The sequence below is a fragment of the Haliaeetus albicilla genome, chromosome 11, assembly GCF_947461875.1.
Source record: "Haliaeetus albicilla chromosome 11, bHalAlb1.1, whole genome shotgun sequence".
NCBI lineage: Eukaryota > Metazoa > Chordata > Aves > Accipitriformes > Accipitridae > Haliaeetus > Haliaeetus albicilla.
The window spans coordinates 13,519,548-13,531,846 of NC_091493.1; the positions used below are offsets into that span (position 1 = coordinate 13,519,548).

The window sequence follows — 12,299 nt, forward strand, 5'->3', positions numbered from 1 at the left end:
TACGTGGTTATAAATTATGGTGTTTTACCTTTAAAGTTATTAGTAAAAGCAAACATGGAAATAAAGTTTATAAACCTACTTTTTCAAGAACAGCTGCTCAGCATAACTGCAAAAAATAAAAGAGAAGATCCATATGCAGACATTCCATGAATAATTAAGGAACTGGAAAAAATATCATTTAAGCAGATAGCTTTACATAGTTTGAAGTCTTAAAGCCAATGCAAAGAAAGTGTGTGCCAAGATGTACTCTTAGAATGATAAAAAGCAACAACTTGGAATGAATAATTTTTCTGTTTCCAGTTTGTTTTGTTGAATATACTGATAATTTTCATCAAGTTAAATAGCACTGTGGAAATATGTTTGGAAAAATAGTAATATTAATACACCAAGAGATTAATAAAACCAACAAAAATAATTTGGGGAAGATAAAATACAGTAGTAGCACATACTATACTTGAAGACCACAATTATTGCCTTTATTACAGGGAGAAAGAAACGCCTATGCAGTTATCCTGCAATGATGGGACAATTATGTGTCCCTGTCAGATGAAGCACATGCAAATTGGCTTCCTCAGGATCCATGTGGTAACAGACTAAACAGATTAAACTGATATAGTGGATTATCTTCAGCTTCTAAAACTGAAGGAGCAAAAAATCTACAAAGTCATGGATGCCCAGGAAATAGCCAACTGGGAAGGAAATAGTCAACTGTTTCTCCCAGTATAAATGTTAAGGGCATATCATGTGAAAGTATCGGGTAGAAAATTTAGAAGTTCCCTTCTTCCAAAAATAATTAGCTCGCAGAACTCACTGCCAAAGGATGCTATGAAAGGCAATATAAACAGGTTCCTAAAAAAATTGTGCAACTATATTGAGGTAGGTCTAATAATGACTAATAAGTACTTTGTTCAAGAAGCCCCTAACACTTACTTGGCAGGCTCCATGAGAGCAAATGAGAGAAAGCATCTTACATGGCTTTTATTTTTCTCCAAGCTCCTGTTACTGGCCACCACTACAGAGAAGACACAGAGGTAGACAACTCTTTGGTCTCACCCAATGTTGCCATTTTTATTTGCAGACGTACCCGATGTCAGCTTTTGGCCCATTTGGCAGCTTTTACACCTCTTACAAAATGAGTCACAAAAACGCATTTTGAGGCAGAAATGAAGCTGGAATTAGGGACATGGGTTCCTATGTTACTCTGCTGCTTCACAGATAGAAATTCAAGTGCCACAAAAGGAAACAAAGACATTTTAGTACAAGACTGAAAACTCAGCATTTCTTTGTCATTTCCACAGCAGTCTTTGTCATCTGCATTCACGATGATACACACTTACCAGGAAGAAGGACCAACAGTACGGTACAAGTTCTGTATTGTATTTTAGCATCCTTAGGGGTCTATGCCATGACAAGAATTTCAAACGCGAATGCCTAACTTGGACCAGTCAATGGCACAGGGCAATCTGGCTAGTGTTAAGCTTAAATACCACCCCAATGAATTGGGGCTAGCCTGTAATTAACCCATCAACACACATGAACATATATGCACATGTACTCTATACATTTTTATTTCATTCTTTTTTCATGTTTTGGGGGTAGGGGTTTCTTAAGCTTGTGTCTATATGCTGCCATCACCTTCAGGCTGCCTGAACACCTTCCTGGAGCACACTAAGCAACAAACATTGGGAAGACAAAGTTTTAGACATACTTGTCTTCTGCTTTCTGGATAAATGGGCTCAGATTTTATGCCTGGAAGTTGAGAATATTTATTACAGCAAAAAGGGACCCTTTAAAAGTCACTTTACCTCATTCTTCAAAGTGCTGAGCAGAGACAGGTCATGTACCGGGAGGGGTGAGGTAAGCAGCCTGCTGCAGGTAGCAGTCTGCTCAGCTTATGACTGAGATGTGACTAGGACCTCCTCAGAAAGGAGTGAGAAAGAGGTAATCCCAGGATATGACAGAGAGGGCCCTTTCCCTCATCCAAATCCCTCTTTTACCCAGAATCTACCCAGCTCTATTAATCCTTCTTATTCCATGTCCCCAGCCCCGTCTCCTCTGACCCTTCCAGATGCCTGAGACTTCCACAGCCCTCTGATACCTTCCCGATTTGTTGCAGTCCTCTTTCCTAATAGCTCCGAAGCACTCCTGTTCCATCCCAACTCCTTTTGGCAGTGTAAAACCCTGTGAGCTCCCCTACTTCTGCAAAATCCCCACCAACCCCACCCAATCCTCTTCTACTCCCCCCCGCCCCCAATCACACCCAAATGCTGTGATAGCAGCAATTCATAAAAGCATCTCAGCAGCTTCTGCAAGCGGGTCTTTATGAAAGAGAAATGATAGAAAAATTGAGGCGTGCTGAAATACAAATGACAAGCATCATAACGGATGTCATCTTCACCGGTAGTAATTCTAGGTTACTGCACTGTATAGTGTCTGAGTGTGCTCCACAGGACTACAGGGTGACAAGTAAAATCCCCCAGGCATGGGGAGGGAACACGCTAGATGTCTCTTTGACAATACAATTAAAACAGATTGAAGACAATGCTACACTCAAACATTGCTTTCTCAAATTACCAGTATTTTGTCCAACACTGGTACTTGGAAATGCCCATTTGAGACTGTATCACTCCCAATTAGTGGCAACGACAGGATGGAAATTTAAAATGCATCTCTGACATTTAGATACCCAAACCCTACGCAAAGTGATTGTTCTTAAATTGCACAGGGATCACCAACATCTTCCCCTAAACACTTTCACTACTGAAAGATAAATTCAGTAAATATTAGCTCAACTTTATTGATAGAAACTGGGGCACAGACAGATCGAGCGACTTGCCTAAGACTCCTGCAGGAAGTTCGTAGCAGGGCTACTTATCAGAGTGTCTTAAAGACAAAGAGATCAGGGCTTAGTTACTAGCCTGTATGACACAAATGTTAGGGGATGTATGCACTGTGACCATCCAGCATAGATAGGTACATAATAACCAAGACTTGAGATTGAGCAGGCATTTATAACTCTCCTCACCATACACAGATCTGACAAAATTGTGTGATGTTACACCAACAACAAACATGAAGAAAGCTCAGGCTCATGCAGGGAACAACCAAACTGCATTATCACTTCTGATAAAATATCTCTTTATTTTCAGCAAGTCAGATTTACAAAAGCCTGAGCCTAGCACTCTATCTGCCTTCATCTGTGGTCATATTCTGTTGCCAGTCTTCTGTAAGCCTACTGAAACGTCATTGCTTACTGCTGGCAATGGCAACTGGGTGTCAGCTGCTAAATAGATAACATGAGAAAAACTAATCTGAAAGCAAGAAGAACTCAGAAGGTCACTCCTCTTGGTTACCTCTGGTTCAACACCTTCCAAGTGTCCCTCAAACAGATCCATCTCTTTAAGCAGTTCTTACAGGACTTTCACAGCTGTGAATGTCAAATGATCACTATCAAACACTGCATAAAGTTTGGCAGTTAAAACTTTTCAAGCAATTAAACTTTTTTCCTCTGTAAGTTAAATGCATTCTGAGTTTAGAGGTTCTCTGGTGATTAACACATATCCATAATTCACTTGTAATAAAGAACAAATAGCAAACTAGAGGAAAGAATGGTCCTGCGATGAAAGGACTGGTTTAAAATTCTCAGTTCGCTGCAGAACATGTCACATCATGTACGACTTTGGGCAAGCCATTTTTTCAATGCAGAACTGGAATCTTGTCTTCCCCTTTGGTGTTCCATGAGGGTTTATTAACAGCATTAAGACCACTGAAACAATGTTTTAAATATTACCAACTGCGACTATTGGCAGGATGAGAATTGCCTATTGTTTATACCACATCTGGCAACACCAGGTTGTGATCTTGCTAGTGGTGTCCAGATAATAAAATTGGGGGAGAAAACAACTATGGAAAAGGTTAAGAGCATGGTTGTGCAAACACAACCATGCCATATGGGTGCACACCCCCCCAACTGGTGCTATGCAAGGGTGCTAGATGTCTTCTCTGCACCATCCAAGCCTGAAAACAGGAATCCAAGACCATAAGCACGATAACAAAGAAAAGCACAGAACACCTATAATAACAGGATCTGATACAGGCTATCTCAAGACAAATTTTCAGCAGCCCATTGGCCTGCCTAGGATTATTACTAATACTGTGCTTATGAAGAAATAAAAAAAGTGAACTCCACAGCCTTAAAGCATTCAAATCTCCACTGCTTCTACTGGATGACTCCAAAAGCAACTCATACCCACAGAACCCTGGGAGAAACTGGAAAATTACAAACAATTTCCTTTTTTTTTTTTTTTAGAAAGTAAGGAAAGGAAAAAGAAAGCATTACCTATACAGCACAGCGACTAAATAAACAACGAGGTGAAGCAAAACTCCAACTACGACACCATAAGGAGGCAGGAGGGGTCCAGGGGTTGTCATGTCCATGGGCCTGGCCCTGGGTGGACCCCGAGGGCTGACCATGACCCCTGAGGGGGAGAAAGGAGCACTCTAGCTCTAAGTCAGACAGCAATACTCTCCAACCTTTGCCAGAAAGGATCGTAGTCTTCATCTTCCCTGGTGCGGTCCCTGGGACTTCTGTTTTTTAACACCCTGGAGTAGAGAATCTGTGCTGCAAAATTCATTGTAATTCCTGGTGCAAAGCAAAGTTGGGACACTGCGGGCAGGGGACACACTTGCCTGTGAGAAGTGCCAGCCCTGCAATGCCTGGGTGGGAAACAGCGGGTGACGTGCTGTAAGCAGCTCTCCGACACTGGCTGGGGGAGGGAAGTGCCTTTGAGAGAGATGGCTGCTGCTATTTAAAGAGATTATTTCAGAGGCCAACCTGTCCTTGTCAATTTGAGTCAGGGCCTGGATTATGCTTGGGTGACGCTCTGTTAGCAGGACACTTGAAGCTTTAGTTACTTACTGCTTAGCTGTAGAGCATGATCTAGACCCACTGTAGGGCCTGCGATTTAACAGCATACACTTGGGTAGGCAGAGGTGGCAAGAAAGGGATGCCTCTCTTCTGGTGGTTGTCACCCGCAGGGATCCTCTTCAAGGCAGCACCAAGGGACACAGGTCTTCGTGTCTGAGGCACAGAGGAGAAAGATTGGGTCTTCTCTTGGCACAAGTCCTTGCAGCAGAAAAACAGAGATATCCAGATCATACAGATAGAAAAGAAAAGATCATCTAAGGAAGAGAATACAGCAACAGATATAGAAAAAAAAAACCATCTAAATCTGTTCTTCATTGCCCTGAGAGAGCATAAGCAAAGGCAGTGCCACATTTCCAGATGCAATGGAGATGGGAGCAGGGGCTCCTTCAGTGGTTCCTCTCCTCTGGCATACAGCCCTGATGGAGCACAGGCTCCAGGCTGCTCTGGGACTGACCTGGTGTCCCCTTCCAAAATCTAACACAAGCTGTGACCTAACCCTCCCCACCATGAGAAATATTATAATCTGCTTTATATGGGAGAGTCAGAATATATGATCAAATAGTTTTCTGGGATCTTTAGGAAACTCTGAGCTGTGCTGCTGGAGCCTTCCCTACACTGGCGTGGCAGACAGGTGCATGCTCCCCTGACTTCATCAGGACAGATGAAGCTCCAGCTCACCGTTTTTTCCTGTCTCTCCCACCCAAAACCCCTTGGTAGTGCACTGGATGTGCAGGTTGTGGAGGTGGCATGTGCTACACATGGCCACAACCCAGGAGCACGCTGCTGCCAGGAGTGAAGAGACAAAAAGGCAGTTGGCTGCTGCTAACACTTGCAGCTCTAAGCCAGAGTGAAGTTCAGGCCAACTTCACTGGTGCCCTGAAGCACAGAGAGAAGGTGGGTGGAGTTATTACTTTGCTCATAACACGTCTGAAGTGCAGCGGTGGGCAGGAAAGGGAACTTAAAAGTAGTGAAAATAGCAATGCCTAGCTTTCAGGTGGGTGTCTGTGAGCCCAGACTGATGCGCTCGTCTTGACATGAGTTCAGCTCCTCACAAAATGAGGCCCTGATCTGTGATCGGTACTTGTCAACCACACAAAACTAGTAAAAGGATTTTGGGGACCATTTGGCCAAGCAGTTGGAAACAATTTCACCAAGCTCTTTCAGGACAGAAGTACATGAAGCACTGAATTGCTGTCCTTCTAGAACACTCCCAAACAAGCAGCCCACTAGGGAAAAAGGATATTTGGAAATTTCTGCTGTAAATTTAGACCTACGTCAAACATTCATTCAAAGCCCTTATCTAAGTGTCTGCTGGAAACACTGGCTGTGCTGTGTCTTAGAAGGTACTGCATCACTGTTAGTTGCTGTAAGTTAACTGACTATTTTCTGAGCTGCTTATTTCCTTAATGAGAGAGAAATGGTTAAACACATGCTATTATTACATGTGTCTTCCTTTCATTCTTGTCTGTCAGACTTCATTGTCCCTACTAGGTTCTTATGTTTTGTCTGCCACTTCACATATCCACCTTCACTATCCGTGCATGCAGAGAGGATCGCCATACAGCAGTCCTGCTTTCTCTTTCTAGAGCAATTGGATTTTGTCACCTTTCACAGGCACTGTTTTTTTAGTATCTGTGTGTCTTCTCTAAGACATCTCTCTTTGTTGTTACTTGAATCCTTTGAATAACATAGCCACCTTCATCTAGGAAGTTAATCTGATCTCCTACTTCTTCCTAATATCCTTCTCCAGGAGATTCCTATGTGTTTCCTTTGTCTTTACTAATGCAATTATTAGCAGGAGTTGGCATATCAGCTGCTGCTGTCCAAGAACCAGAACTCTCCAGCAGAAGGCAATGCCCCCATAAAAGACATGGTTTAGGGACAGTCTCAGAGCAAAATACTTATTCTGGGGATGAACTTAAATACATATTTTATGTTTTTTGATTCAAGGTTTAATACAATTGAACTAGATTAACCCATAGTTTAACAGCTATTACAAAAACCATATGACGGAACTTACAGCTCCTTTCTGATTTCATTGCGTTTTCAGACATTTTTTCCAAGTAGAGCGCTGTGGTTGTTAAAGGAGCTTTATAACTGACAAAGTGGATGCAAACAACGAAAGACACAGCAGCAGGGTATCCGTCGCACAGCCTCCTTCCCACTGCTACCAAGAGCATCTAGTCAGGTGTGCGGAGGGAATCCAACCACTGTTACCTATGGTGCTGTCTACTTAATTTACATCAAAAAGCACACTGATCATGGTAGACCAGTTATACATTTGAATTAGTTGGCTATAAAGGCTACATCCTATTAGTGATTTCCCTGATAACATCTTCTGTCATTCCTTTTTCAAACTGCGTGCCTCTGAATCAACTGTCAGCAAGGGGTTGTTATCTGCTGCATTTGAAGTTCCCAGGACGCCCTCATTTCTCTCTGGTTTTGCACGTAATCAGCACAAAACTTCTCTAGCATATCGCCTTTTAGTAACTGATCAGGCAAACCTTTCACATATAATCTCACTCTTAGCTCTTAGCTAACAGACTGAAATATGTTTGTTTCATTATATTTATTAATCTTGAATAGAATCAAGCCAATCACTACCAGCAGACCAAAACATATGGAAAATTAACAAGTTACCTAAGTATCTAGGGACTGGTCCACTAACTGCTTGAAGATTTAAAAATATGCATCATAAGACTAACCAAAGAACTGACATGTGAACAACAAACTAGCTGTCCTGTGATAGGATGGGGTTGACTCTTTTGTGCCTTTTGCATTGATTTGATCTGAGCTCTAGCCTATTTGGAGACCCGTTATCTAACTTCCAAATAAGCCAAACTCTTCAAATAACCATTTTTCTACTTCTCTTAAACCATGACCTGGAATAATTTAATATAGCCACTTCCAAACCTGTTCACAGTGCTTCAAAAAACACTACAACCACTGCAGGAAGGAAAAACTACCTTTCATCTTTGACTTTTTTGTTTTATGTAAGAGAGCGCACGTGCAAGAGAAGGCAAGAGCAAGTAGGTAAGATGTAAGTTGTAATTACATTGCCGGTATTGTCAAGTGAAACCCAACACAATTGCCATGAAACTGTCAAGGATGACACTAAGTTACAGGTCTTCCCCAGATCACATTCCTTTTCAAATCTAAAGTTTCTTACCTCCTCCCAGCTGCTTTTTGGTGGGTCCTAAGGGAAGAGAGCCAGTGCCTCAGTGCTGTGTATCTTTCCGAAGGTTTCATTTACAACTTCTATACTGCCACCAGTGACACTTCTTGTGTTTGTGCAAGGAAATAATCATTCATATCTGCACAACTTTAGGCATACCTAATTGAGACCTCAGTAAAACTAGCCTCTATCAGGGGCACTATATACATCTGAAATGTCATTTCTTGAGAAGTGTTTTTATCCACATTATACCATATTATTATCTTTTACTTAGATAGTTTTGAGTAGAAAACCACCAAATACCAGTTTAATCAAGGGACAGAATTGAAATTCAGTGCTCATGTGCTAGTGTGTAGGATCAACAATTAGGAGTGGAAAGAAGTGGAAAATCCAAGTCTCAGAATAACAGTTTTACACTCATCAGGTTGTATATGACTGCCTGCCTTACTCCCTCAGTCACTGACACAAAAGCCATTACAAGATAGCATAACGTGGAAAGTAACAGCTGCTTCTTTTCCTAGAAAGCCTTCTAAACAAGTTTATGCTGCTTTTTCCCAAAGCGAAAAATAAAATGGGACCATTTTGCCATGAAGATGGAAAACAGTGCTTCATTCTCTTGTAACCAGAGAAAATTCAGTTTGGACAGCACTGGGAGAAATAGCTATTACCATTGTAAATAAAGACTTCATTGAATTACAGTACTTGAAAGATGGTTTTGAAGAATTAGCCAAGTTTTTCCCCACACTAAATAAAATTAATAACATTTCCAACCTCAGTGAGAACAGCATGGGTGGGAAGCAATAGTCTATCCAAAGCAGATAATTCTTTGTAGAATTTGGTCAGCTGCAGAAAGATAGAGGGTGGAGACAGTCTGCAGTTAAGCCAAGAAAAACAATAGAAGTTCTTCAGAGAATAACAACACAGAAAACCAAAGTGATAATTTAGGATTATGCAATGCATTGATGCAAACATGGTGGTAAACCACTGTAATAATCAGTATGGATAAATAAATATAAACAATTCAAAAAGAATCACCAATTAAAAAAAGAAGAAAAAGAACAAATAGACAACAAAAAGCTTCACATTTCCATCTAATTTTGCATACTAATTTTACTTCCATCTCAGTTTCTGCATAAATCAATATTTATAAAGCAGACCAGGGTTTCAGCCCCCAGTGTTTCTATGTCAGATAGCAGCTGACCCATGGCAGTGAAATGTCATGTTCCTGTTTGTTATCTTTAGGAACCTGAGAAAAGACTGATAAGGTAGACTGAAATCAGTGGAAACAGATCTAGCTTTCTCAAGCTATATTTTGTAGTGGCTGAGAGAAAGGACAGGCATCAATTCAAAGAACATACGTGCTGGCACAAGAGGCTAGAGGGAAGCCCGAGTGTGCTTTGTGTAAAGTTACTATGCAGGACAGAGTGTATCTGCTTATCACATAGACATTTTGCTGAAAGGATGAGATATTTCTCAAGACAAAGAGCAAAACTTTACACGTCCAAAAATTGTCTCCTGAAAATTGTATTTATATCCATCAGAGGTCTAATTCTAAGATGCTGAACCAATACATTTCAACAGCTGAGCAAAAACTGGGAACTCCAGCACAAAGCTTGTGCTTTGCCGTTACAAAAAAAATGCACACTCTCTACTATTGAGACTAAATAACTGATAAGAACCAGCAAAACATTTTGCATTGCTATTTGGGATATTTAGGTCAGTTGGACTAGATGACTTCTAAAGGCCCCTTCCAACCCAAACTATTCCATGATTCTACATCGTGCTTTTCTCAAATCGAAGTTGTAGGATAACATTTTTAATATATGCAGAGGCAGTAAATTAGCATTGCAGATGCATGAAAGTATCCAATAATCTATTCAAATATGCTTAACGAAATGACATTAATTAGCAAAGGCTGTATCTAGACATCTTTGGGTCACAGGAGACACCTTATGTTATCACTGACTCCAGGCTTCTTGTCCTTCTGGGTCTAAAGCTTTGGTCACGCGGCTGTGTTCACGTTAAAGGAAAGGTGCGCTGGCTGAAGCCCATACAGCGAATCCCTGAAGAGACTTTTAGTTTGTCTGCACAGAGCACAGCGACTGTGATCAACAGCTTCACCTTCCACTATTTCAGACGGTGTTAGAACATCAGAGTGGCACCATATAATTTCAAAGTATTACTATAGTCATTACCTTTATTTTCACTAACAAAAATCACTAAGCATTCAAACGAGAAGCAGCTGTGAGCCGAAACACAGATAGCTTTTTACAGACTTACTCAAAGCGATTCTGATTTGCCGCAGTCTGTGGATTAACTACTGCACGATGCTTTCAGAGGCTCAAAAAGCCTTTGAAGGTGTTTGCGATGTCACTGCTTAGATATCCAACAGCAGTGAAGAACAGGTGATGGTTTCTGCCGAAATAAACAAACACTTTGCCGGGGTGCCATACGCCAGCCCCTCTCGGCATCAGCCCTTACGTGAACTCCCCTGCTTCCCCGCCAGCCTAAACAAGCTCAAGGTCAAGTACGTAACAGTTCAGGGCCTGTTCCTTTGGCCTAGACTCTCAGCGATCCAAATCCTCTTCCCTCCCCCCCCGCCGTGTCTAATTAAAACACTGAACTCTCGGTTGCAGTTCACGCTGTGCTGGAGATCAGCTCACCCGGACTGCACCCAGCCTGGCCCTCAGCTCTACCGAGTGCCATCGTGGGAAGGGCAAAACGAAGGAGCCGCCTGAGCCGAAGAGAGGGTCCTGGGTAACCTGGTGGCCACGCAGACAGCAATCCATCACCTCACCGGTGGGCCACCCGTGAGGCAGCTCCCCGGCTGCCGGGTGAGGTTTACCCGCCATAGCCGGCCGGCTCCCTGCGCTGCTGCCCCTGCCCTTCTGCTGGGCCGCTCCCCACCGCCTCGCCTGCTCCCTGCCCGGGCCTGCGCTCTCCTTCCACTGACTCCATCGAGGCTGCGCGGCCCAGTCCCTCCCAGTGGTTGTTTCCTGGTCTCGGTACCGAACGCCAGCAGAGCACTTTCCGCACCCTGGACTGGTGTAGTTTCTTCTTCTGAGTTCGGACCAGAGGGTCTCGTCCTATCAGCTTCTCCTAATTCACTTTCCTAACGATAGTTTAAAGAAAAGAGATTACCTCAGAATTATTTATAGCATCCTGATGATTCACATGACTTCTCTATCCTCACTTCTGATGCTTCTCATTCCCTGAACACATGCAATGACCCCTCCGTTCCCCTTCCACGTTTTTTTATCCTCTAATCTTCCATTTCCTCTTTTCTCAACGTTAATTAGAAGAGACCTTAGATAGTCACCACTGTGAAACAAAATCATCCCTTTGTTATTGTCCAGATGACAAGAAGTAGTATCCAAGAAGGAAAAAACAGCAAGCACTTACAGAAATAAAAATACAAAAATGACACAGATTAATATCTGAATTAAGAAATAATATTTCTGTTATTCTTACAACGAGTTCCAGTGGTGGGTCTGAATTAAAGAACAGTTAGGACAGATAACTTAAAGCGTTTTACTACATCTGGACAGAGTATTGTAACAGATCTTTTAATATACTTAGAGCCAACTGGTGTCTTAAAGCAAGGTAGTATGTCCTAAAATCTGGCATTAGAAACAGTATCCATGCTATCCAGATTTCCTGCAACAACTTTGTTTCGGATGATAATTCTTGCTCTTAATGGTTTCATCCTTAACACTAACTAGAATATCCATGCAGATGCAGCAAACTAATAGCAGGTGTAACCACCATCAGCCTCCCCCTGTAACACATATGGAACTGATCACACTTCAAGGATCTCATTAGAAAAAAATTCAAAATAAGGGGTGGAGGACAAGAATCCAGAGTCCACATCTGTTTTCTAACAATCTGAATTAATGCCCTGCCTCCAGAGCTTGTGGTGCATGCTAATCTTGTTAGTCTATTCATTTGTTTATACTCTCACAAGGTTTTTCATGCCTTGAATCAACTTTTAATAGAAATTTTTTCATGGGCACTTCTCTTCCCATTCATGATTACACAATTTCCCTATGGCAACTACCACAAATTCTCCTATTAAATAGTGGCATTATGAAAGTATTTAAGTTGTCTTTTAATGCAGTTTTGCAGCTGGAATTAAGGAGGTGAGAAGCCAGTACCATACAGTAATAGCTAGCTGTACTGTTTGGGAATCTTGTTGGA

General features: G+C 41.9%; 1 protein-coding gene across 4 annotated transcripts in view; it reads right to left on the reverse strand.

The window, feature by feature from the left end:
- LOC104316910 (L-threonine ammonia-lyase) overlaps positions 1-5,101 on the reverse strand; it is a 34,080-nt gene extending 28,979 nt beyond the window's left edge. The window contains exons 1-2 of one of the 4 annotated variants that reach the window (XM_069796185.1): positions 4,919-5,101; positions 80-106 (exon numbers count right to left, since the gene is read on the reverse strand). In XM_069796185.1, coding sequence (XP_069652286.1) covers positions 80-106; positions 4,919-4,974 — 83 coding nt within the window. In that variant the 5' untranslated portion in view covers positions 4,975-5,101. Of the gene's footprint in view, positions 1-79; positions 107-4,339; positions 4,777-4,918 lie in introns of those variants that run through there. The other 3 variants (XM_069796182.1, XM_069796186.1, XM_069796184.1) reach the window with 3 other exon arrangements.
- Between the last annotated feature and the right edge of the window lie 7,198 nt (positions 5,102-12,299).